The following is a 27,171-nucleotide window of genomic DNA, read 5'->3' as shown; positions in this document are numbered from 1 at the left end:
CCGAATAAATGTGTGTTTTAAAAATGAAACACATTTATTAAATAAATGGTTTCATCTATACACACACACACACAGCTTTATTGCAGTCCATAGACCCAAAATACACAGTACAACAATAATATATATCAACAGTTATTGAGGTGTAAGATCAGCCTTGCTAGCCAACAGAGGAGCTTTAGCCTGTACATACTGATTTCTGATTTTTACTGCCTCCGAGAGGAATTTTGCTGCAGTCAGTGTAACAGTATCAAACCTATCCTCACGTTGCCCTTCCTGAGCCACTCTGTGAGGGTGGGATCCCAGCCCTTCTTAAATTCAGTTCTCCATATTTCTGCAGCATATTTGTCAATGTAACAAAATCCCCACAAAAGAAGAATTTTTTTGGTGTGAATTTCTCCTAACAAGCACATTTTTTGCACAGAATTTTAACTCCTGGGCACATTTTTGCCAAAGCAACTTCATAATTCCCATAGAAATCAAATTGCAATATTTCTATAGGACTCAAATTGAAGTATTTCCATAGAATCGCAGAATTGTAACACACACACAAACACAACAGCAACAACACTGCTCATTTCATTTACCTTTGCTAAAGAGTGTTTTTAAAAGTCGCGAGAGACCATTGTAGGAAGCACACCAGCGCCCTCTAACATCTTGCAGGGGATTGTTTTAAAAGGGGTTTTGAAATGTGCCATCTCTCAGCTGAGCTTTCAAATTCCAGATGAGAAACCACCAGTGAGCACACTCACTTAGACCATGTCAGACAGCTGCACGTCCCCATTCTGACAGCTCCTTCTGGCCAATTTGTAAAAGCCCATTTGGGCAGCCATTGAGCTGTGGTATGAAATTGTAGCGGGGAGGATGGATAGGTGTGAAGTTGCAGACTCTCCGCTCTAACAAGTTTTGGAGATCTTTCTGGTCATTACCACCTGCCTCTTCTGCTTGTCGTATTCATGCCGCCACAGCCAGTGACTTTGAAACACAAACCTGAGAGAACAAGAAGCCTCTGATTGTGTCCAGGCCGCATAACAGAGATGCTGAGCAGTAGTGAAAACATAGAACTTTGCCGAATGCCTCCATAAGCTAACTCTGAAGATCAAACCATACACAAAAGGTAGAATGCATTTTTCAAGACTTGTTGAGAGTGGAATTTTTTGGCAGATGGGAGGATTTATCTTGTCGGGCTACAAGGCAAAAGAAAAATATCAATATTTTCCTCTGTCACTGTGGCTACGTGTTCAAAAAGCCCAGGGAAATCGCAGATCACGCTAGCAGGTTTCACCAAGCGGATGATGGCGACTTAGCAAGGTTGATTTATTGGGACCATTCAGCATATTGACTCCTATAAATGGGTGTGATACAGTCCAGTTGGCTGCCTGTTAATTGCTTGTCAACACCTTTGGACAATGAAAGAGAAGACCCTAACACACAAAAGAAAAGGTGTGAGATATTGGCCTCCTCAAAGAAAAAAAAAGAAAACGAGGGCCTTTGGGTGAAAGTCACATAGAGGACTGCATGTGATGATAACTGGCGCTTGATAGCTATGGTTTGCTTTGGTCTGGGGTCAATATGGTACAACAAAGGCGGGAAGGGAGAACAGATGGGTTAGAAATGAATTTGCTAGGTGGATCAGAGCCTGGAAAAAAACTTTGCTTGTGACAAAAAGGGAATGATGTGCCTAATTTGCCGTGAACACAAATAGCAATCTGATATTGCAGTGCCCATTGTGACGGACTGGGTATCCAAAACCATAGTGCAAAGAGGAGGCAGAGGCATATCTAGCGGATGGTGAAACCAGTCCCCAGAGGGGTGGAAAAATCACCCCATAAATCCGTCTCTAGTTATCTGTGTAAGGTCTTGAGTTCAGACAAGAGCTCGGATCTGAGCTGTAGGAGAAATGGCAAGGCGGTATGAAGGGGGAGACTATAGAGTGCGTGGCATATATGTTTGTGTGTCGTGCCACTGCTGTCATGGCGAGATCAAACACGGAAGAAGCTTCCTGTCTTTCTCACACTGCGGCACAAAGTGTGTTTTTTCTGGTGCGGGTGGGGGGTGCCAATACAGTTCCTAGCCAAGGCTGGATTGGACCCCAGGTTTGCCTCTGAAAAGAGAAGGCTAGATTCTGGCACTGAAAGCTACTGTTGATGATGGTAGGCCATGGGTCTTTCTGCAGCCAAACAGGAGTGCTCCTTTATCACTGCATCTCTGTGACGCAAGCCTTATGTTATCAGCATCAGCAGTACATTTAGGTAATTTTAGATTCTGCCTCAACAGGAACAGGGAACTGAATCCAAGCAGGCAGACCAGATCCTTATCTCCCCTTCCTTATTTCATAGAAATGGAACCCTGGGCAATCACCCGGAAGCCCTGGAATCCTGCACTGCTTGAAGATTGGGGTGGCATGCAACAATATTTACAAGCTGCCAATTCCTCCTCTCATCCACAGTAAACAAGTGACCTGGCATTGCTTATTTTTGTCTCAAATTTGTTTGTTTCTAGTACAGTGGTAGCAATGACAAACCTAGACAGCATCTTAAAAAGCAGAGACATCACCTTGCCAACAAAGGTCCGTATAGTTAAAGCTGTGGTTTTCCCAGTAGTGATGTGTATGGAAGTGAGAGCTGGACCATAAAGAAGGCTGATCGCTGAAGAATTGATGCTTTTGAATTATGGTGCTGGAGGAGACTCTTGAGAGTCCCATGGACTGCAAGAAGATCAAACCTCTCCATTCTGAAGGAAATCAGCCCTGAGTGCTCACTGGAAGGACAGATCGTGAAGCTGAGGCTCCAATACTTTGGCCACCTCATGAGAAGAGAAGACTCCCTGGAAAAGACCCAGATGTTGGGAAAGATGGAGGGCACAAGGAGAAGGGGACGACAGAGGACGAGATGGTTGGACAGTGTTCTCAAAGCTACCAGCATGAGTTTGACTAAACTGCGGGAGGCAGTGGAAGACAGGAGTGCCTGGCGTGCTCTGGTCCATGGGGTCATGAAGAGTTGGACACGACTAAATGACTAAACAACAACAACAACGACTAAACGACTAAACAACAACAACAAAGTACAGTGGTACCTTGGTTCTTGAACTCAATCCATTCTGGAAGTCCGTTTTGACTTCCAAAACATTCACAAGCCAAGGCGCGGCTTCTGATTGGCTGATTGGCCCCGGAACCAATGGCGACAGTCAAAACTGACATTTGGCTTCCAAAAAATGTTTGCAAACTGAAACACCTTCTTCTGGCTTTGCAGTGTTCAGTAGCCAAGCCGTTCAGGAACCAAGGTACCACTGTACTGCCACTCTTAGAAGATGCAAAATGCAAATACCCCCCCCCCAATTAAACTGTAAACCATGGCCAAGTGCCAATTGTGCTTAACATAATTGCATGCAGTGAGCATCTCGAACACAAATTGTGAATTTTTCCCCACCATGCAACATGATGGAATGGCAGTGATAGGGTTTTAAACACCATCTCCAACTCCTGGAAAGATTCCATCAACACTGTCTCTGAAAAATTTGTATGCATCACTAGGGAAGACAGGCAAACTAATGTCAGCGCACTGGAAGGAGCAAAGATCATGAGCGTCAAAGCAAGGATTCTTCAACATCAACTTTGTTGGACTGTTCATGTGGTTCGGATGCCTGATTATCGTCTTCCAAAGCAACTCAACTCAAAAAATGGAAAGTGTAATGCTGGTGGTCAACAAAGGAGGTTTAAAGAATCTCTCAAGGCAAATCTGAAAAAATGTAGTATAAACACTGGCAACTGGGAAACACTGGCCTGCAACTGGAGAACAGCCTTTCCCAAAGGTGTTATAGGCTTTGAAGAAGCACGAACTCAAGACAAAAGGAGAAATGAGATAAGAGGAAGGCACGTTTGGCAAACCCTCTCCGTGATCAACTCCTGCCCAGAAACTATGTCCCCACTATGGAAGGATGTGAGGATCCAGAATTGGCCTCCAGTGTCACTTAGGGACTCAAGTTTAAGACCACATTCATGGAACACAATCTTACTTGGTTATGAGTGAATGCGAAAGAAGAAGGGTTTTGTTGTTGTTGTTGTTTCTGCTTTTTAAATATGGCATTTAACTGCGTGACAGGTGATTAAAAACACTTGTTTTTAATATTTGAATAAGGTGCCTACCTGTGGAAGTCCTGCTAGTGGCACAGAAGGGTAATGGTGAGCCAGTGGTGTTTGTGGAGGAATAATGAAAGGTAATGCTTGGCTTTTGTCCTTTGTCCATGGAGTTTTCTTGGCAGGGATTCTGGAGTGGCTTGCAGGTTCCTGCTCCAGGTGGATCACGTTTGGTCAAAACTCTCCACTATGACCTGTCCATCTTGGGTGGCGCTGCATAGCTCATAGCTTCTCTGAGTTATTCAAGCCCCTTCGCCACGGCAAGGCAGTGATCCATGAAGGGAACTTTCCAGTAGTGATGTATGGAAGTGAGAGCTGGACCATAAAGAAGGCTGATCGCCGAAGAATTGATGCTTTTGAATTATGGTGCTGGAGGAGACTCTTGAGAGTCCCGTGGACTGCAAGAAGGTCAAACCTATCCATTCTGAAGGAAATCAGCCCTGAGTGCTCACTGGAAGGACAGATCCTGAAGCTGAGGCTCCAATACTTTGGCCACCTCATGAGAAGACTCCCTGGAAAAGCCCCTGATGTTGGGAAAGATGGAGGGCACAAGGAGAAGGGGACGACAGAGGACGAGATGGTTGGACAGTGTTCTCGAAGCTACAAACATGAGTCTGACCAAACTGCAGGAGGCCGTGGAAGACAGGAGTGCCTGGCGTGCTCTGGTCCATGGGGTCACGAAGAGTCGGACATGACTAAATGACTAAACAACAACAACAAATGCTTGGCTTACTAAACTTGTGATGAAAATGTGAGCTGGAAAAAGAAGCCATCTTACTGCTGAGAGTGAATCTGCATCTAGGAGATACACACACACACACACACACACACACACACACACACACCCTCTTCAAAAATGAACTATTTGATCTGGATTCAGGCACAGTCTCTATGGAAACCCTGCAAGGCCATTTCTGAATAACAACATTTCTGGATGAGAGAGATGAACTTAGTAGCACCAGCTGAAAGAGAGAAGGAAGAGTAGAAGATGAAACAGAAGAGGAAAAAGATACGTGGTCAAACTGTAAGTTAACCTGCTGCAGTAACAAAGAAACGTGAAAGGCACAGATATATTCACCTTCATAAGGGCAGTTAAAAGCGGATTGTAGCACATGGAATTGGATGTCTCTCATCTCCTATAGCATCCGCTGGCCCAGCTGTATTATATTTATCTGCGAGAATTTTACGATCCCGCTCTACAGTCCAAAAAAAATGCTCCCAGACCACCTTCCAAACTGCCCACCATCTAAAGAGACACGACACAAAAGGAAAATGAACTGGGAGGGAGAAGGAAATAAGCAAGCATGGGAGCATGTTCTTAGCTAAAAGTTGTTCTTAAGACTGACCCACTGAGATGGAAATGTTTGAAGGGGTGAGGCAGTTCGATTGTGCCAGATTCTGCAACCTGAATCTCTCAAACGATATGCGAACGGTGGGGTCTACAGTTCCCAGGTGTCTTCAGAACGGCCGTATACCAGCTAAAGCATGACGAAACTAATATAATAATGTATATTTACCACCAAGTTTAAAGCACCTGATGCTTGATTTTTTTTTATTTTTATTTTTTTGTGATGTGGCATCCAGCAATACACTAGTAGTACCTGATAGATTGGAAGCAAGGATTGGCACCTCAGCAGTCAAGAGTAGCTTTTGCCTTGCTAAAATGTGTTATCAAACTCTGATACCAGCTCCCTCTTGTCTCTGTGGAAGGTAGAGAGAAGTGTGTGTTTGTGTGTGTGTGTGTACGTGTGTACAAAGGTGAAATTTCAATTAGTTGCTCCACCCTCTCTGATAAGAATTTCTCAGCCACTTCAGTAAATAACTTTTCCTAGGATTATCAGAGGACAATTAGTTTAAATCTGCAGCACAGATATGACCTCATGTGCTACTCTCCTTCAACGGTGGAGAGAACAGCCTTTATTGGCTCCCAGTACGTTTCTGAGCACAGTTCAAAGTGTTGAAGCTGACCTTTAAAGCCCTAAATGGCCTTGGTCCAGTATACCTGAAGGAGCGTCTCCACCCCCATCGTTCAGCCCGGACACTGAGGTCCAGCTCCGAGGGCCTTCTGGCGGTTCCCTCACTGCGAGAAGCCAAGTTACAGTAAACCAGTCAGAGGGCCTTCTCGGTAGTGGCGCCCTCCCTGCAGAACGCCCTCCCACCAGATGTCAAAGAGAAAAACAACTACCAGACTTTTAGAAGACATCTGAAGGCAGCTCTCTTTAGTGAAGCTTTTAATGTTTAACAGACTACTGTATTTTAATACAGTGGTACCTCAGGTTACATACGCTTCAGGTTACAGACTTCGCTGACCCAGAAATAGTACCTCGGGTTAAGAACTTTGCTTCAGGATGAGAACAGAAATCGCACGGTGGCAGCAGGAGGCCCCATTAGCTAAAGTGGTGCTTCAGGTTAAGAACAGTTTCAGGTTAAGAACGGACCTCCAGAATGAATTAAGTACTTAACCTGAGATACCACTGTACTTTGTTGGAAGCCGCCTAGAGTGGCTGTGGAAACCCAGCCAGATGGGCAGGGTATAAATATATTATTATTATTATTATTATTATTATTATTATTATTATTATTATTATTGAAAGCCAAGTCATGAAGTTATGTGTGAGAGGCAGTGTGGCCTAGCGGTTAGAGTGTCAGACTAGGCCCTGGATCCCCACTGGCCCAGGAAGCTCCCTGGATGCTGCCTCTCAGCCTAACCTACCACACAGGGCTGTTGTGAGGATAGAAAAAGGAGGGGGAACCCAGAAGGAAATAAGCCAAGCGAGCATAATCTGCCATGTTTGGTTAACATTTCAGTGTGGATCTTAAATATACATATTTGCTGTCTGGGTGCCAAGCCTTTCTGCGAACTCTGCTGTGTAAATCATTAATCAAACAGAGGTGGAATTCCCCCAAACTGACCTTTGGAACTGTTCTCAGCTTGCCTATTCCATCTTGCAAACAGAAAGTAAAATAAAGGGTAACCGGAGTATTTTTCTTTTTTTACTTCCTTTTGCAGCACACACACACACAAACACAAAACCCAGCTTTGGTAGCGAACGGATTTTGGTTTTAGCCTAAAATACCCCCTCTTCCATCTCTGTTATGCTCTCCGTACAGGGTTCAGTCAAGTTTTGCAAAGCCAAAAGAAGATGAGATCACGCCCTGCCTCTGCGGAGAAGGTGTCTTGACAAGCATTTGTCTGAGGGGAGTGCGAGAAATTGCAGATTTAAGAAAACCAGGTGAGTCATGAAGAGAACTGCATCTGGAGGTCCCTTTTGGGTTCCCCGTCATAGTCTGTGTGTTCTAGGTGGATATGAACCACCGCCCTGCTCCCCCTAGATATTTACAAGATTAAATGGGGGAGAAGGCAGAATTTATGTTTTATCAGTAGAGGACAAGCAACCATCAACACGAAAGACACTTACCATAGATTCTGGCGTATAAGACGACTTTTTAACCCTGGAACAGAGGTTAAAAAGTCGGGGATCGTCTTATATGCCGGGTATTGGCGGCGCGGAGCGGAGCCCTCCCCTCGCTGCTGCTGCTGCAGCGGCTCCGAAGCAGCAGCAGAGGCAGTGGGCAGCTGCCAATTTGGGGGGGTCGTCTAATACGCTCATTAAAGGGACGCAGGTGGGGCTCTGGGTTCAACCACAGAGCCTAGGACTTGCCAATCAGAAGGTCGGCGGTTCGAATGCCCGTAACGGGGTGAGCTCCCGTTGCTCGGTCCCTGCTCCTGCCAACCTAGCAGTTCGAAAGCACGTCAAAGTGCAAGTAGATAAATAGGTACCACTCCTGCAGGAAGGTAAACGGTGTTTCTGTGCACTGCTCTGGTTCGCCAGAAGTGGCTTAGTCATGCTGGCCACATGACCCGGAAGCTGTACGCCGGTTCCCTCAGCCAATAAAGCAAGATGAGCGCCACAACCCCAGAGTCGGTCACGACTGGACCTAATGGTCAGGGGTCCCTTTAGTAATACGCCCAGTCACCTACGGCACAGGAATCTACGGTAAATATTTGGTCTGTTTTAAATGAACTGTTAATAGTGCTATGTAATCTGTGCCAGCCCTGCTGTTAGGCACTGTGATACAACTGCCTCGGGTGGCAGATGGTGGTGGGCAGCAACAGCTACACCTGATCTGTTCCTCTTGAGCTCTTCCAGCCTCTCTTCAGACAGCAAGATTTCTTGGGCCGTTTCAGCAATGTTGTCATTTTTTATATGGCTGTTGTTTTGGGACTGTTTATATTCTCTGTACCACTTTGAACCCGAGTGCATTTGTGGGAAGTGTGGTTTGTTAAGTATGCTGGGAATTGTAGTTCTTTGTGGGATAAACCACAGTTCCCGGGATTCTTTGGGGGAGAGGGGAGGTTTAAAAGTACTGCAGCAGAAGTCTGTGACTGCAACCAAAGGGGTTTCTATGCAAACCTACTATATAGATCCCATTTTTATGGTTTATAATAGCCACATGGAGTTAGCGCAAATGCAATGCTCTCTATCCCTTTACACAGTGCTATTTTTATAGAAAAAGAGGTGCTGGAACTCACCATGAAACCTCCTTTGTTCTATTAGAAGGGCAACAATGGCACCCACGTGAAAGGTACCAGAACTGAGTTCCGCTGAGTTCCAGCTGGAAAAACGCCCTGCCTTTACACTGATTAAAGGTCTGGGAGTCAGCTGTTGGATTATGGCGTCCTCTAATCCTTCCAGCCTCCCACTTCCGCACACAAACTCTCCATGCTGGGCTTTGCTATGGTTGTGTATCCCATGGGCGTGGAAAACCAGAGTTCATGCTAGCCAGGGCTTTAAATGGAAGGCAAAATAAAATAAAAGCACAGGGATTTGTGTTTATGCCGTACATATTTAGAACATGGGCTCACTTGGTGCACAGTGGTCCTCATTCTGCCTGGAGAGAATAAAAGCACCTGATGGATAATCACACGTGGCCTAGATTAGAACATGGGGAGGAGGGATAGCAACATAGGAAGCTGCTTATACTGAGCCAGAGCATTGGTCCATCTAGCTCAAGACTGTGGACACTGATTGGCAGCAGCTCTCCAGGCTTCCAGGCCTTACCTGGAAATTCCAGAAATGCAAGCTTTCCCCACACAAAGCATATAATGCTTGACAGCTAGGGTGTGTGTGTCTTTTTCTGTGTGTGATGGGCTCTCCTACCTTCCCCAAACACCACTCCTATTAAATTGGGAATAGAAACTGAAATGGAGGTGGGTTCCCACAAGGCAAGACCCATTGCTAATGTCAAGAACCTTTATTGAACTAACAGAACTGGACAACAGGGGCAAAGCAACTGCTTATATGCATTTCTGAAGGCCTGGACCACTCCCAACGTCTAAACTTCCAAGCTGCGAATTGCGACTCAAGAGTTTAAGGGCCAATGGTAGAGGCCCAAATCCTGAAATGTTCTCTGATTGGATATCATGTATCTAATCAGAACACAGGGGCTCAGAATCCTTAGTCCAGTCTCAAGACAAACACAGAGCACTGAATGCATAACAGAAACTATCTTGGTCCACTCTGCTGTTTCTTCCACCTCCATAGTTACTCAAATCCCTTTCTTTCAACTGAAAGAAAGAGCTGTAATTTTCTCCTAGTGTCTTTCTCTCTATTTTGTAACTTGGATTGCTGTTTCCTTCGCCTGCCGTGGCTCCTGGGCTTTAGCAGCTATTTAACCAGCAAAATTTGGTGGCAAAGCCCTCCCAGGCGGCCACAAATGGCAGCGATGGGTGGAAAGCTCAACCTGTGCTATTTTTGCCTGTCACACCACACTGAAAGGACATGTCTAGCGTGGGAGGGGGCTGGGGAGCTGCCATCCTATGATGCCATAGAAGTAGGAAAAGTAGGGTGTCGGTAGGACAGCTAGATGCTGTCCTTTCGTTAAAAATAAATAAATCATTAGCTGTACTTTTTCTTCCCCACTCCACCTCCTGAAATTCCTTCCGCAACACATTACAGTGGTGCCTCGCAAGACAAAAAGAATTCGTTCCGCGAGTCTTTTCATCTTGCGATGTTTTTCGTCTTGCGAAGCACGGTCCGTCGCAACTGCGCCTCTTCAAGCGGCTTTTTAAAAAATGCACAAGACGTTTTCATCTTGCGAAGCAAGCCCATAGGGAAATTCGTCTAGCGAAGCAACGCAAAAACGGAAAACCCTTTCGTCTAGCGAGTTTTTCGTCTTGCGAGGCATTCATCTTGCGGGGCACCACTGTATTAAAAGCACAGGAGCTTCATTTCCCCCTTTACACTTGGCCGGCCTACCGAACACGGCCTTACAAAAACGGATTGCACGTTTCAAAACCACAGAGCAGTAACCATGGCGATTGACGTATTTCTGATTTCAGAAAACTTAAGCTATCGAGGGCCCCTTTTAACCGAGACAGAGTGTGCAAACGAGGGTTCGCCTTACAGGTCAGAAACAAGTACCGAATCGACTCCAGAGATCAGGCCAATAAGCGGCGCAGGGAAAAATCAATCCCTGGACTTGCCTTGACCTGCTTGGGATCCTTGGAGGTTTTCCATCTTCAGCTTCACTCAACGGATTGACAGAGAGGAAGGGAGCCCTATTATAGTGTGGAGATTGAATGTCATCTTTTTAGTAGGTCAGGGACATGCCTGGATGTAGCAATGAACACATCTGGCCGGTGGCAGAGTAGCAAAATTCAAAGTGTGGGAGCTCATCATTATAGCCGTTATAACCAGACCTGCAAGGAGACAGTTGGGTTGATTCATTGTTTTTAGGGATGGGGGTTGGAAATTCAATTAAGTTGGCTCTTTAAATGCAAACCTGCCCAATTCGCATTTTTCAAAATGATGTGCAAGCAGACAGGCTTCAAAATTTGCACTTCTCCAAATTTGGAAATGCAGTTCTCCAGCCAAGTAATGTGTCAAAAAAATGCATGTATTAGGGTAAAACATGCAGAAATATGCAAGTATTTGTGAAAATCATAGAAAACTGCACTATATTAGGGGGAAACTGGTTTGCAAAAATGTGTGCATTGGGCAAAATCACATACAAAAATTAGGTTTCTTAGGATAAATTCACACAAAAAATGTTGCTGAATTTTCACAGCAATATTTCAAAAAAGTGCAAATTGCCAAAGAAATGTGGAGAGCCGTAATTTAAGATTAGAAAAATGAGAACTTGAGAAAGCCCAAAGTGACAGATCTGACCATCCCTAGTTGCTGCAAAATGTCCAACAGCAACGGGAGGAAACTATCAATGTGTTTTATGAATGATCTCAGACAGACAGGCTGGGATTTATACGTGCAGGCTTTGTCCAGGGCTTTGAGAATGTCATGGTCTTAGCCTGGGACCAGACAATGTGGCTTATGGGTGGTGTGTGGGCAGGGCCAGAATAAGACCTTTAGGGGCCCTAAGCACTTAAAAGATTTGGGTGCCCCCATTAGGGCTGCTATACATTCAGAGTTTCCCAGACATAGCCTGGATTCATCCATCAAAAACCCAGCTGCATGGCAGCCCATACTGGAAGTGCAGATTTTTTGGTGATTTTCCTAAAAAGAAAAGAAAAGCTCAACAACTTTGCCAAAAAAAGCTTGTGTCCGGATTTTCACTTTTTGAAATAAGGCAACCCTAGTCCCCATATTTATCTAATTCAATATATACACTGTAAAATCATTTCCCACCCCCACCCCCAAAATGAAACAAAACCTACAGTAAGATGGGAAATAATGCTTATTTTTGTATTTATATTTTAGGGTGGAAATTCCCCTACAATTGACTATTTCTGTGCCCCCCCCCTTTCTTGATGCATGTGTTTATTTCGCTTAATGGTTAATTCAATCCTGTGTATGGGTGCTTAAATCTCTTCTGGAATGAAAGGGGCAGGGTGGGTGTGCAACAGCAGCCTCTGCAATTGGCTGGCAGTATGCCTGTATATGCTTCATGGGGGGGCATGTGTCATGTGAGATGTTTCAGCTTCTCCCCAGCCATCTTCTGCCCCTCATTGCCCCACCATCTCTCATCCAGCCTCAGTCCTTGGAAACAATCGCCCAGCCCAAACTTTTTCTCTGTGCTTGCAGAGGCCTCTTTGCATCTAATCTGGAGCTGTTTTTCACTCTAGCAGTCAGCTAGACACCAGCCTCCAAAATGGTTCTTACAATTTTTATGGTCAGGCAATGATACTATTACATTGTGCTGGGCCCTGGGGGTAACCTGTGAAACACGGTCCAGGACCGGTCCAGAATCTGAAGGTTCCACTGGGAGTCAGCCGGACACGGCCAATGACATGAGGCAGGAAACCAGGCATGGACAGATACAGGATCTCAGGCAGGATCTGCCATACAGCAATGTTGCTCCCGCAATCTGGGGCAGGGTCCGATAACCTTTTATCTTTGTCGGGGTAGCGGCTGGTCCTGATCCCCTGGCGACTCACCTCCCTGTCTCGCCCGAAGGCGAGCACTCCTCCTGCGAGTACTCAGGCCTCTCCTTCTCTCAGACCTGAGTCTCTGCAGCTCGGGAGATGTCGGTGGGTTACCAGACCCAGAGGCCACCTCAGCCTCTCCTGACCCAACTGGTAGTGGAGCAGCTGTAAGTGATTGCCCAGCTGGAGGCAACGAGGTAATCCCCACATCTGGAGCCAGGGCAGGCTCAGGCCCCTGACTCGGCCCAGCTGGTGCTTGTTGCAGGGGAACCTATGCAGACTGGGACTCTTCAGGATCAGGCCCCAGGATTGGTTCAGATGATGCCTGAGGCAAAGGATCCAGTGCAGACTGAGTCTCCTCTGGTTCCGAGTTTGAGCCAGAGTCCCAGGCCATCACACCCATATGTAAAGCTGGCCTTACTGATAGTGGATGTCTACTGCACATGTCAGCAATAGTTGTTTCCTGCCTTCCACTTCTGTAACATACTGATTAACTTTCCTGCTTTCTTTCCCCGCCCTGCCCCCGCCCACCTCCCACAGTAAAAAAAGAGAGAGAGAGAAGCAAGGGAGACGAGTGGGGAAATGGAGTTGCCAGCGTCTCCAGAAAAATGCACAGAGAGTGAAATCGGCAGTTGTCTTCCCAAAGATTCTCCGCCCTTGAGTCAGCAAGGAGAAAACGAGCCCAAAAACTTCATCAGGGGTATCAGAGAAGCGCTGAGCTTCAGGGGAAACGCATCAAAATTGGCCAAAGAGAAACTGGCTGAAGCTAAAATGGATGGAGATAAAACAGAAATAAGCGGGAGGATTGGGAAATTGGAGGTGCCATCACAGCCGGAGTCTCCAGGGAAAAGTGCAGAGAGTGAAGGCGCACACTGTCCTCCCGAAGACTGTCCATCCTTGCATAAACAAGGAGAAACCGAGCCAAAAAGCTTCATCAGGGGTATCAGAGAAACACTGAGCACCAGGAAAAGAAAGTCGCAAAGTTTCAAAGAGAAATTAAGTGACACTAACACGGATGGGCAGAGAACAAAAACAAGAGAGGCTGATGGGGAAATGGAGCCGGCGGCAGAACCAAAGTCTCCTTCAAAACACACGGACGGTGAAGAGGCATCGAAATCTGCCGAAGAGAAATCTACTGAAGTCAATGTGGGTGAAGATAAGGCAGAAATAAGAGAGGCGGACAGGGAAATGGAGCTGCCATCAGAGCCAAGATCTCTGGCAAAACATACGGAGGGGAGTAAAGATGGCAAGCGCCTTCCCAAAGAAAAGGAGCCCCAAAACATCAATAAGATAATAAGAATGAGCTTGAGGAAAGGTAGATCAAAATCTCTCAAAGAGAAATCGGTTGAACCTAAACTGGATGAAACTAAAACAGAAATAAGGGAGAAGGAGGAGAAAATGGAACCTTCAGTGAACTACACAGAAGGAGAAGGTGACAATTTGTTGTTGTCAGTTGTTTTTAATGCTGTAACCTGCCTTGGGACCTTAGGGTGAAGGGTGGGAAATCAATCAATCAATCAATCAATCAATCAATCATTGTCTTCCCAAAGGTTATCCGCACCTGAGTCATCAAGGAGAAGACGAGCCAAAGGAATTCAAACCAATTCGGAGCTTGAGCTTGATGGGAAGTGCATCAAAACCTGTCACAGAGCAATCGGCTGAAGAAGTGGACCCCTCCAGGTCCAGCAAGCGTTTTTCATTCTTAAAGAAAAAAAAGACCAGCCTTCTGAAGGAGAGTAAGGAGCCTGAAGAAGAAGAAGAAGAAGACCATGTTCAGAACGATCCACTATCTGGTAAGAAATTGAAGATGCCATTGCTTGATGTTGTTTTTCTGGGTTGTTCTGGATGGCAAGGCTTGAAAACAGGTGTACAGTTCTTTCAGCATATCACAATACAGGGCATGTTTACTACATGCCAAATCAAATATTGAAACTGAGTTGAGTGCTGGTGCCTTTCTTGTAAATTGGGTCAATGACATTTATCAGTTACCCCTACTGCACGAGACTCAATAGGTGTCCATCAGAAGCAGGGACTTTTGGGTGGTGGTGCCATCCTGACCACTGGCTGTGTTGTTTCACGGATCTCAGGGCACTGTACTGTTCAGCCCCCTTTACTTTTTGTTCACATATCAACCTAGGGAGGATGGTTAGATCTGAATGATACTTCTCTGAGAGCTCAGAATCAGCTTTCTGGATGAGCAGGGAACTGAACCCAGGTGTCCCCCAGCTATTATAATTTGTGGGAACGGCAATTAGGAGACTTGCTTTCTTGCTTGTAAGTGCCTCTTGGAAGCTGCTTTTGCCTGCTTTCAGTTTTGCATGAGTCTCTTTTTATCTGCTGGAATGCACTCAGTACTTGTTTCAACTTTGCCTTGAAAGGAAAATTGGTAAATTAATTGGGGTCAGCCACTTTTTCGAAATCTAATCTTCAGTGCCTGCCAGAGCCCAAACTCTCTGTCTGTCAGCGGTATTTTGGTACAAGTCGTTACTAGCCAGCTGCCTTCGCTCACATCACACACAGAGGCACGACACAAATCATTTCTGTGCATCTGAACTACACAACCGCAAAGTGCAGAGCAGGAATTTAACTGGGCCATGATGGGAGCAGTCTCTCATTACCCTGCAGAGTTTTATCAATCTCCGTCTTATCCTTTCTTAGCCATCTTTTTCTGAACACAAAAGCTTTCAGTACAGGGGTGAACACCCCCAGGCCTGGGGGACAAATCCAGCCCTCTGGCCTGCTCCATCTGCCCATTGGACTCTCCTCAGGCCACATACCTGCTCCAGCCCTCCTTCTCACTCCCCATAAGAGTTTCTGTCTCTCTGGAATGTGTTCTTGAACTCTGATAATGACTCTGGTAGGGGACTAAATAGTACAGTCGCCTCCCTTGCATCCTCATTGTGAGCTTTTCCGTCTTGCTGTGACTGTCAGTTTGCATTTTTAGTGCAGAAAGCATTGATCTGATGTGTAGAGATCTTTCCTATTCTTCTTAATTCAAGAGGGTTCTGGAAGCTTCTCTGTGTGAAAGAAACAAGCAGAAGGTTCATGATGTTTGGGTTTGTGATGGCCTGGGATTCGGATTCAGATGCTGAACCTGAGGAATTCCAGCCTGCACAGGATCCCCCGCCTTCAGAACCAGCTGAGCCAGGGCTGGGGCATGAGCCTGAAAGGTCCTCACCTGTGCTGGATCCTCAGGTGCAGGCACCAGTTAAGTCTGCTCTGGCTTCTGAGGTGATGGAGGACCCATTGCCTGCAGGTGCTCCACTCACAGCCCAGTCAGAGGAAGCTGAGGTTGCCTCTGGGTCTGGTAACCCTCCAGCCTCTCCTGAGCTACAGAGGCTCAGGGCAGAGAGACAGAGGGAACTAAGTTCACACAGGAGGAGTGCTTGCCTCCAGGCCAGGAGAGGCGAGCCACCTGTGGATCAGGGCTGCCCTATGCCTCAGGGCATATAAAAGCCAGCCAGCCCCAGTCCCAAGTTGCGGGAGCAATGTTGGTGGTTGTCAGTCCCTGCCTGAACCCTGCCCTGCACCCAGGTTCAACTTTTACGGACTGCCTTCATCTTGCTTCATCTGCCACGGACTGGACTTGGACCTTGCCTCTTGATTAACCCCCGGGACCAGAACAGGGTTATTCCTTCAGAGAAGCTGAGTACAGCTGGTTTAAACTGTTATCTATTCAGTCAAGGCCAGAAGGAACATGGGTTTCACTTTCTCTTTCTCTCTCTTTTCCTTCTGGTGTTCTGTATGTAGTGTTAAGGTTTAGACTTATTATAAGTTATTGTAAGTTTAAGTTAAGTCTGCTGCAACTGGACTTCTTATGGGCAGTGCCAATCCTGAATATTCTGGATTTGTGGCCATTATGTTCATTTGCCTTCAGTAGCAGTAAAGCTCTGCTGGATGAAATATTAATTGCCTCTGGTCTATTTTCTGGGAATCCTGCAATGTGTTTAAGTTTTTACTCTGCTAACTATGCATTAGAGTTCTGCTCTGGACCAATATTGAGTAGAATTCCATGACAGTGACTTCCTCGCAAAGCACTTTGAGGACAAAACTGCTTGCATCCACTGTGATCTTGACTCCACTGTTTACAGCAGATAAATATCATGAGGTATGCAGAGCACTGTCTAAGGCTGGATCTGCACTGATCTTTTAAACATTATTATCATTTTAAAATGTCACAGGCATTCCCTTACCTTTAACACATGGTTTCCCAATTGCCAGCGGCTGTTTAATGCATTCTTAATATTATAGGGAAAACATAATTTGCCCTTATACAGTATGAAAACCATTCTTAAAGCTCCCTTAATGTTATAAACCATGAGTGTAGATCTGCCCTAGTCCTGTAGTGTTGGATGAGTTTCAGTTAGCAAGGCTCAGCGATGTGGAGAAGGTGCTTGGACTGGTTAGGGCAACCACTGGCACTCTTAGCTGATAAAAACTAGCAAGGAGGGGACAGCTGGCTGGGCCAGGGAGGTGATTAAGGATTCCTTGCAGGTGGGTTGGTCCCTGCCTACCTGAATGAGGCAGTGGTAAGACCACTCCTCATGAAACCTCTCTGGATTTGGAAAATATTAGTAATTACCAGCTGGTTGCCAATATCATAACACCGGTCCTGAGAGATCTGCATTGGCTCCCAGTACGTTTCCGAGCATAATTGAAAGTGTTGGTGCTGACCTTTAAAGCCCTAAACGGCCTCGATCCTGTATACCTGAAGGAGCGTCTCCACCCCCATCGTTCAGCCCGGACACTGAGGTCCAGCGCCGAGGGCCTTCTGGCGGTTCCCTCACTGCGAGAAGCTAAGTTACAGGGAACCAGGCAGAGGGCCTTCTCGGTAGTGGCGCTTGCCCTGTGGAAGATGTGAAGGAATTAAGCAGCTATCTTTTATAGATAAGACATCTGAAGGCCGCCCTGTTTAGGGAAGTTTTTAATATTTAATGCTGTATTGTTTTTCACACTCGATTTGGAAGCCTCCCAGAGTGGCTGGAGAAACTCAGCCAGATGGGTGGGGTATAAATAATAAATTGTTGTTGTTGTTGCTGTTGTTGTAATAATAATAATAATAATATCTCACCTTTGGGGGAAGGTTTCTTGAGTGGGTGGTCACAGACCAGATCCAGGCATTCATGGAGGAAACTGATTTTCTAGATCCATTTCAATCTGGGTTTAGGCTCAGTTTTGCCACAGAAGCTGCTTTTGGTTCTCCACAACCTCTCAGCTGCTTCTGATGCCATCAACAATTGTATCCTGAAAAACAACATCTGGAGGTCCACAGGTTTCCTCATGTCTGGAATAGATGGACCTTCAGTGTGACCCAGCAAGTCTCTTCACTTGCACTTATGAACTGGTTAGGATAAAACCAATAAAACTTTTTATTCATAGCAGTAATGTTTTGGGGGTAAAAACAATGTCAGAATAGAAGGAAGGAAATGCAAACTTTTCATTCCAGTAGAACATTTGCCACCTGTCTTTGGGGAAGGAGAACCTGCAAGCCCTTCAGAAGTTCTTGGACATGGTCAATGGCCAGGGAAGATTAGAGCTGTAGTCCTGGAATCCCTGAAGGTCCACAAGTTCCCCACAGCTGCTGTAAAGGATTAAAGCAGTAGTTTTCAACCAGTGTGCTGTGGCACCCTGGGATGCCTGGAATGGTAGTCAGGGATGTCGCAGGCAACACTGGCCTCTGTCCCTCTTTCCTTCCCTCCCTCCTCTGATGCCCTCTCACGTCTCTGCCTCCCAAAGGCTTGTACAGCTGCTTATTGCAGCAGCCCTGCCTGCAAGCTTCACAGGCGAATGGTGCCTCAGGGGGTGCTGGTTGCCAGGAGCTGAGGCAGCCTTGAAGTAAGCAAGCAAGTGGGCAAGGGAGCCCAACCAGCCACTCCACCAGCTCTTCCGGTTGGGAATGGGCAGACAAGTCCCAGGCCCCTGTGCGGTAGTGTGAGGAGGCACCTCTCTTTGAGATGAGGGGGCAGCTCAGAGACCAGGGGTGGCAGCAGCTGCTGCCCAGAGGACTCCTGAGGAGAGGAGAGGAGGCTGAGGGAAGATTCTAGAAGGGAGGATGCCCGAAAAAGGGCAAGAGGCTGCCAGCTTTGCAGGCAAGGGGTGACATAACATGGCTCCTGAGCCCCACAAGGGTGCCGCAGAAAGAATGTAGTTGGTCAAAGGAATTGTGGAGTCGAAAAGGTTGAAAACCTCTGGATAAAAGAACAAGGAGCCAGCCTGGTGTAGTGGTTAAGAGCGGTGGACTCGTAATCTGGTGAACCGGGTTCGCTTCCCTGCTCCTCCACAAGCAGCTGCTGGGTGAGCTTGGGCTAGTCACACTTCTCTGAAGTGTATCAGCCTCGCTCACCTCAGAGTGTTTGTTGTGAGGGAGGAAGGGAAAAGGAGATTGTTAGCTGCTTTGAGACTCCTCAAGGGGAGTGAAAGGCGGGATATCAAGTCCAAACTCCTCCTCTTCTTCTTCTTCTCTTGAGAACACAGAAATAGTTCTATAACTCCTTTTATTCTTGTTCTGTATGAAAGATCCACCTCCTGCTGTGAGACAATAGACAAAGCATCTTGTTTAGGTTTCGTTTTATTCAACAGAGCATGAGTGGGACACCTCTGGCCCTCCAGATGTTTATTGACTCCAGCTCCCATCAGCGCAACCCATTTGGCTAATGGTCAGGGATTTGGGGGGCTGGTGTCCAGCAACAAGTAAGAGGTCACAGGTTCCCCACTACTGTCCCAGAGGAACTATTCCAAATTCTTTCTGAAGAGGAAAACATGCAGTAGATGTGGCTTGCTCTCACGTTCCATTTCTCTCTTTAGTTATGCAGATAAATGAACTTATTAAAAACGGGCAACTTCTAGAAGCCTTCAAAAACATCAAGGGTTTAGAAAGGGAGCTTCTGGCTGAAATAGATGCCAAGAAATATGAAGACAACTCCAAGGGATGCATTGTGAAGGCCAAGGACATTGACTTGCTCTACGACTTGGTTTCTAAGGCCATCCAGCGCATCGTGGAGGAAACCCTGGAGCTTCCCAGGGTAGATGCAAAAGCTTTAAACACTCTTGTGACTCTGATCGCAGAGGAAGAAAAAGCCCATGCTGGGGCGACAAGCATCGCTGCCCCATCCGAGGCTGTGTCCAACCTTGGGTTAGCCAGGAACTGGAGGCAGCTTTGGGAAGACACTGTCAAGCGAAGTGTGGAAATCAGGGTCTCAAAAGTGCCTGTGCCACTGAAGGAGGACAACACCTCTTGGCTGTCGATACACTTAGGATATCTCAAAGAAGTCGTAAGAACAGATTTGTTGACAATCAAACACTGGGTACACAAATGCTATCCACCAGACTACAGTGTGTGCGATGCATACCTGAAGGCTTTCCACAAAGCCCTCTCTTTGCATTTACAAAACATCCTGGAAGAAGATGAGAGCCTGGGATGCAATCAATTCTATGCAGTACTCAACTGGGTCACTAATGTATACCGCAGGTAGGTTTCCCATTAATCACATGATGGTTAGGGAAAGGTAAAGGACCCCTGGATAGTTAAGTCTCAGATATTGTTTGCTCCATGTCACAAGCTATAGGTGCTGCAGTGTTCAGTAAAAAAGGTAAAGGTAAAGGACCCCTGGACAGTTAAGTCCAGTCAAAGGCAGCAATGGGGTTGTGGAGCTCATCTCGCTTTCAGACAGAGGGAGCCGATGTTTGTCCACAGACAGCTTTCCGAGTCATGTGGCCACCATGTCTATACAACTTCTAGCACTACAAGACACTGTGACAGAAACCAGAGTGCACGGAAATGCTGTTTACCTTCCTGCCACCGGTACCTATTTATCTACTTGCACTGGCGTGCTTTTGAACTGCAAGGTTGGCAGGAGCTGGGACAGAGCAATGGGAGCTCACCCCGTCGCGGGGATTCGAACCGCTGAGCTTCCGATCGGCAAGCCCAAGAGGCTCAGTGGTTTAGACCACAGCGCCACCCATGTCCATGTGATTTCCATGTGATCAAGATGCAGCAGGATTGTACCGCTGACCCCTCCCACATGCTTGTGTGGATTCCTTCAGCCTCTCCTTCATATTTTTGTTACCCTGGAATCCAGTAATTACTAGGACACCATTGGAGGCTACAGAGTCACTGGATAATGAAATGAACCTGGTTCCTGGCTCTAGGTCTGATGCTGGTAATCTGCTTTGTGCATCTCTACATTTTGTAAAGTTTAACATTAAAAAAAATACAAAACACTGTATGCTACAAAAAAGTGCACACGAAAAGCATGCAAAATTATTATTATTATTATTATTATTATTATTATTATTATTATTATTATTATTATTATATACTGCCCTTCCAAAGATCCCAGGATAGTTCACAACAGAAAAATACAAAATGAGAATACAGAATGCATAATAAAACAAAAACAAACCAATGACCCTTCTCCGACAAAAACATTTTAAAAGCCATAGATTTTTAAAACGTGTATGTTAGCAAAAATAACACACCAAAATGAATTAGATTAGGGACCACCCCAGCTGCTGCCCTCCTTTCCTTTAAAGCGATGGGAGGGAAAGACTTTGCCAAGACCAGTAAGGTATTTTCTGTAAGCCAGATTCTGTCCACAGGCTTCTGGACGAAGGTCCCAGGTGTAGAAACATCATGGAATGCTGTTTTTGTTTTTGTAGTGAAAATCTCTTAGGATGCCCAGATCTTAAACCAGAAATAAAAACTGAAGCTCTGCCGGATTTGTTAACTTCAGAAGATTTAGACAAACTGAAGAGCAACTACGTTAACTCTGTCCAGGTAACATCTCAATTTCCTTGTATAAATCAAAGGAGAGGGTGGGGAAGTTTGCATCACTGATTGAATCCTTTGAAACCGAACATATGCTGTTTTTATTCCAGACTGTAGCGTTCAGTGCCCCAACTTCCTTTGGAATGAAGTGTTCGCCTTAGAAAATGCATTTATGAATGGGATCCAAAGACCCCTTAAACTTCCACAGGAGCAATGCATTATGTGTTGAATGGAGATTCCTTGTCTACTTCCTGGTTTACATATGGGGATGGGAGTGGGGGGAATTCGATTCAATTATCATTTAAAGGCAAACCTATCCAGTGCTCAGGGATGCGGGTGGCACTGCGGGTTCAACCACAGAGCCTAGGGCTTGCTGATCAGAAGGTCAGCGGTTTGAATCCCCGCAACGGGGTGAGCTCCCATTGTTCGGTCCCAGCTCCTGCCAACCTAGCTGTTCGAAAGCACGTCAAAGTGCAAGTAGATAAATAGGTACCACTCCGGTGGGAAGGTAGACGACATTTCCGTGCGCTGCTCTGATTTGCCAGAAGCGGCTTAGTCATGCTGGCCACATGACCCGGAAGCTGTACGCTGGCTCCCTCGGCCAATAAAGCGAGATGAGCACCGCAACCCCAGAGTCGGTCACGACTGGACCTAATGGTCAGGGGTCCCTTTACCTTTACCTTTAACAGACCCTAGGCCACAACAAAGGCATGCAGTAGGGCATAATCGCCAACATTTCTCCGATGAAAATAGGGATGCGAGGAGCATTGAGAAGTGAGTGTGAGCTCTTTTCATCAAAGCCCCATGACGGGTTCATTTAGTGTGCAGGTTTGACTAATGTACACATTAGCAATTCTCCTAATATAATGAAACTTTTGTACGTTATTTTTACTTTACCCTAATAATATGTATTTTATACACATTACTTGCCTGGAGAACTGCATTGCTAAATTCGGCAAATTCTCAAGGATGGCTGTGTTTTGCGGTTCAACATTTCGTTTGCAAAAGGGAAGATTTGAATGGTTTGTCTTTAAATGCGGACTGAATTGAATTCTCACCCACCCACCCACACTTAGCAGTGGGCCACACGGTTTTGCAAGGCAGTTTGTCTGCCCTTGCTGATTTTTCTCAAGCAGCAGAACTTGACTAGCTTCCAAAGCATCTTTTGGATCCATTTTGAAAACTATTTTACTGGAGAGCTACAAGGAACTGGGATGCGCGTGCATAAAAGAAGTGTCTGCATATATGATTATGTTGATCTGTGTTGTTCCCCTTTATCTAAATATTTAGCAGGAAACCAAGAACTGCTTGGAGAATATTTTGATGCTGGAGACCAAGGAAAAGTGGAAAGGACAGCCAGATGAGCGGAAAAACCCATACGATTCGTTGCTGTCCTACGATATTCAAACGGTATTTGCTGAGATTGTTCATAGCACATGCATGTTCTTTGATTCCAGGGAAATTGAAATATTACCTTCTGGTATGTAGGTGTCGCCTACTGTGCTAATTTATGTTCGTCACGTCCTTGGAGAATGTATTAGCAAAATGTAGTTTTATTACAATTTTTAACACTGCCACCCCTCGCTTCCTAGCTACAAATTAAACCTGCTGTCAATTGTGTCACAGACATAATAGGCAACTGATTTTTAGAGTCTTTTTAGAAGGAAGGAAGGAGTGCAGAGAACAGGGTTGTAACAAAAAGACATTTGGTGTGGAGAAACCACTTGCTACTCGGCCTGCAGCAGCCTCGAAAAAAGAGAAAGAAGGAGAGAGAAATTGGGGGTGGTGTGTGTGAGACCACAGCAGAATGACAACCTCCCACATTTTTAAAGAGAGAGAGAGAAATAAAAGCCCCTGCTAGATTTAGGGATTGGGAGATCAATGAAGCCAGGAGGAACTCCCATTTTTGCAATTTGCAGTGGGCTGAGTCATTTCAGTTAAATAAAATGCAAAAGAAATAATAAACCCATATTGGGAGAAAATTAAATTTAAGGTGAGGTGTTTTGGAGGGAGGGCTTTTTGTTCTGCTGTCATTACTAACGTTTCATGGGATCATTATATGTTTTCAATAATCAAAAAGTATATGGATTAGCAGAAGTGTTGGGAATTTTGTAAGGGGGTGCAGCAATTGCCTGTGTGTCCTGTTTGCTGGCTTCCCTGAGGATCGGCTTTGACCACCTTACAGAAACAGGAAGTTGGATGCAGCAGACCTGATTCAGCAGCAAGGCACGTCTTATGATGTTAGTCTAACAGGCTTCCTCAACCTCAGCCCTCCAGATGTTTTGAGACTATTATTCCCATCATCCCTGACCACTGGCCCTGCTAGCTAGGGTTCATGGGAGTTGTAGGCCAAAAACATCTGGAGGGCCGAGGATGAGGAAGCCTGATGTTAGTTAAGGCACAGCCATCCCTCAGAAATCAGAATAACACAGGCCTGCTGGTAGGGATGGAGCAGAAATGTGATTCCGTTTGCATTTAAAGGCAGCCCTGCTTAATTCACACTTTCTGAAATAAAACGAGATCCTTCAGAAATTGCACTTCTCAAAAGCTACACCCCCCACACTTTTTTAAACCTTTCCCTGACCTTTGAAAAAATGATGAGGTGTTTTACTACCCCAGTTGGTTAAAATTCTGGCAAATAGATTTCCCTAGCCTCACCCAGGTCCTTCTTGTTTCCTCTTTGCAAAATGCAAGCTCTGGCATGTTCTGTGTCTGCCACAGTGGCGTAGCATGGGGGGTGCAAGGGGGGCCGGCCGCACCGGGCGCAACATCTGGGGGTTAGGGTTAGGGGGCGCAAATCCACAGGTTAGGGGGCACAAATCCACGGGTTAGGGGGCGCAAATTACTTGCCTTGCCCCGGGTGCTGACAACCCACGCTACGCCACTGGTCTGCCACACCTGAAAAAATCATTGAGGTGCCCATTGTACTCATCAAACAAAGCCATTGCCTCTCTGCTTTTTGTTACATCCCTTGTCCCCTTTGGTCCAGCTCGCCAAACAACACAGAAAGGTAGCCGGCTGCATTTGCGAAAAAGTGGAAGACGCCGTTCTCAAAGGTATCGTGAAAGAAGTGACAGAATTCCTACCACGGTAATGTTTGCTTGTTTCAAAGTACCAGTGTCTAAACTGGATCACGTTTTATGCTTAATGGTTCTAGCAAATAGGCATGATGGAAAAGCATCAGCTGTTCTGAGGACATAGCTGAGGCTTTAGCTCAAGTGCAGAGGCAAATGCTTCCTCTTCAAATGAATCCAAATTCTGACTCTGACATCGCCAGCAAAAAGAACTTCAGACGGAAGAGCTGGAAAAGAAATCTGGGGCCTGTTTGACCATCTCTGCAAATCACAATGTCCTCATCACCAACTCCTAGTCAAATGCATATTGCTTCTCTAAGCATGAAGGACCCATTTTAGCTGACCTGGCTAAACACAATTGATAAAACTATCATCCAATAACTCCTCTGACTTTTATTTTATTTTTGTATATAATTTTTATTAAATTTTCTAAATTACATTTCAAAATATTCATTTAAACAACCTTAAACCAATGACTTTCCTTCTTCTCTTTCTGTGGTTCATTTTGCATAACATACCGTATTTTTTGCTCCATAACACTCTTTTTTCCTCCTAGAAAGTAAGGGGAAATGTCTGTGCGTGTTATGGAGGGAATGCCTACGGGTGGCGGGGGGATCTGCTGCAGTTGTGAGCAGAGGATCCATGGTTCCCCTTCCTTCCCTCCTCCGTGGCTCGCTTTGCTCGCTTTGAAACAGCAAAGCGGGAGAAGAGCCACTGAGTGGGGAGAAGAAAGGGACAGAGAGCCTGGTTACAAAGCATGGATCCACATAGATCCTCAGGATTTTTGCACTGGGTCACCCCAAATTCACCATCAGATCACATAGCATGTCCATGGCTACAGCTTGCACCAAAAAAATCACGCACCCACTGTTGCCTGGGGCCGCAGTGGTGCAAAAACGTGGTTACAAAGCATGGATCCACATGGATCCTCAGGATTTTTGCATTGGGCTACCCCAAACTCACTGTCAGATCACATGTCTGTGGCCACAGCATGAACCACAATAATCATACATCCACTGTTTCATTTAGAATATTTTTTTTCTTCTTTTCCTCCTCTAAAAACTATGTGCGTGTTATAGTCGGGTGCGTGTTATAGAGTGAAAAATACGGTACATCCCTGCATATTTTACATACACTAAACCATTCAGTAGTCCATCAAAACTTATTTACACTGTTGGATTTATCTTAATGCTACCAGTGTTTTTAAATGAACCCAATTTTCACCCGTATATTCAGTAAACATTTTCCAGTCTTCTTTATACGTGTGTTCTTCTTGTTCTCTTATTCTATATGTTAAATCTGCAAGCTGCACATATTCCATCAGTTTAAGTTGCCATTCTTCTTTGGTTGGGAAGATCTCACTTGTTTTTCATTTTGGGGCTAACAAAACACGGGCCGCAGTAGCGGCATACATAAATAGGCTTTTATAACAGTTGGGAATTATCCCCAATGAAAAGGACTCTGGGGGGGGGGGTTTGAAAGGTACTTTTAAATGGGTTCTTTTTTTCAAATAATTATAATTTCCCAGTCCTCTTTTACCACATATGATAAAATGTACCTTAAACATCATTACATCTCCAGCACTTATGTGATTCGGACTTATACATTTTAGCAAATCTACTTGACATTAAATACCATCTGTAAATCATTTTCAAAGATGCTGTTCACGTGCTGTGATCTTCAAATCTCTCTCCCAAAGTTTTTCCCAGCTCCTCTGACTTTTAAAAAACCCACATTAGACAGTGGAGTTTGTTGTAAAGGAAGCCAAGCTGTGAATCCCCCAGCCAGTAGGTTATTCCTTAACCCCATGGCTCTTGGACTAGACAGACAGGATTTCTGCTAATCCTCAAATGCAGGATTCCTCTAACAGGAAAGGATGCTGAAGTCTGTGGTGTTTATGCTTGCTCTGTGTTTATCGCTGGTTAGTGGCCAATTTTAATTAGCCACAATTTTATTACAGCTTTGGGAAAGCATTTTTGGACCAAGCGAAAGATCACCCCCAGTTTCTGATGTTCATGATGGCCTACCTTAACAGCTTCCAGGACTTGAGGTAAACCTGGTTTTTTTTCCCTCACCCTGTGTTTGAAGAGGAGATGTTGGACCAGATCTTAGGATTTAGCACAGAAGGCAAATTGATTGTGTCCTTTTGGACAACAGAACGTCCAGGGATCGTTTTGCAATGAAAATACAATTCCTCAGTCTCCGCACATTGTGCTGGGTGGAAGTACCAGTATCAGGGGAACTTATCTAACAAAGGTAAATTAAGGTGTGACGCAAGTTCCCTATGCCCATTTTACTGCCTTACAATTTCTTTTTAGAAAGCAGCCCTGCACAAAAATTACTAGTGCACCCCCAAAAAGATGAACCTGCCCACTAAGAGGCCAGTAACCCCCTTTTCCATTCTGGTTATGGAGATAGGAAATTAGACACACACACACACACACACACACACACACACACACACACCGCTTTCATACCCTCCAACATTTATCCAATGAAAATAGGGGCATTTATTATTATTATTATTATTATTATTATTATTATTATACCACCCATCTGACTGGGTTGCCCCAGCCACCAACATACAGTATATAAAAACATAATAAAACACTAAACATTAAAAAACTTCCCAATACACGCATGCCTTCAGGTGTCTTCTAAAGGTTGAATACAGTGGTACCTCAGGTTAAGAACTTACTTCGTTCTAGAGGTCTGTTCTTAACCTGAAACTGTTCTTAACCTGAGGTACCACTTTAGCTAATGGGGCCTCCCGCTGCCGCTGCACTGCTGGAGCACGATTTCTGTTCTCATCCTG

At 45.5% G+C, this 27,171-nt stretch overlaps 1 protein-coding gene across 2 annotated transcripts in view; it reads left to right on the top strand.

Annotated features, from left to right (window-relative positions):
* Positions 1-13,063: 13,063 nt before the first annotated feature.
* The window catches only part of EXOC3L4 (exocyst complex component 3 like 4), a 36,864-nt gene continuing 22,756 nt past the window's right edge, over positions 13,064-27,171 (top strand). Inside the window, exons 1-7 of one of the 2 annotated variants that reach the window (XM_083517428.1) lie at positions 13,064-13,947; positions 14,066-14,308; positions 19,320-19,983; positions 21,174-21,291; positions 22,576-22,692; positions 24,272-24,372; positions 26,317-26,406. In XM_083517428.1, the coding sequence (XP_083373554.1) occupies positions 13,098-13,947; positions 14,066-14,308; positions 19,320-19,983; positions 21,174-21,291; positions 22,576-22,692; positions 24,272-24,372; positions 26,317-26,406 (2,183 nt within the window). In that variant the 5' untranslated portion in view covers positions 13,064-13,097. Of the gene's footprint in view, positions 13,948-14,065; positions 14,309-19,319; positions 19,984-21,173; positions 21,292-22,572; positions 22,693-24,271; positions 24,373-26,316; positions 26,407-27,171 lie in introns of both variants that reach the window. The other variant, XM_083517427.1, reaches the window with a different exon arrangement.

Source organism: Podarcis liolepis, assembly GCF_965112155.1.
Source record: "Podarcis liolepis genome assembly, chromosome: 1".
Taxonomy (NCBI): domain Eukaryota; kingdom Metazoa; phylum Chordata; class Lepidosauria; order Squamata; family Lacertidae; genus Podarcis; species Podarcis liolepis.
Note: the sequence above shows the minus strand (reverse complement) of the source record. Positions and strands in the feature narration are given on the sequence as shown.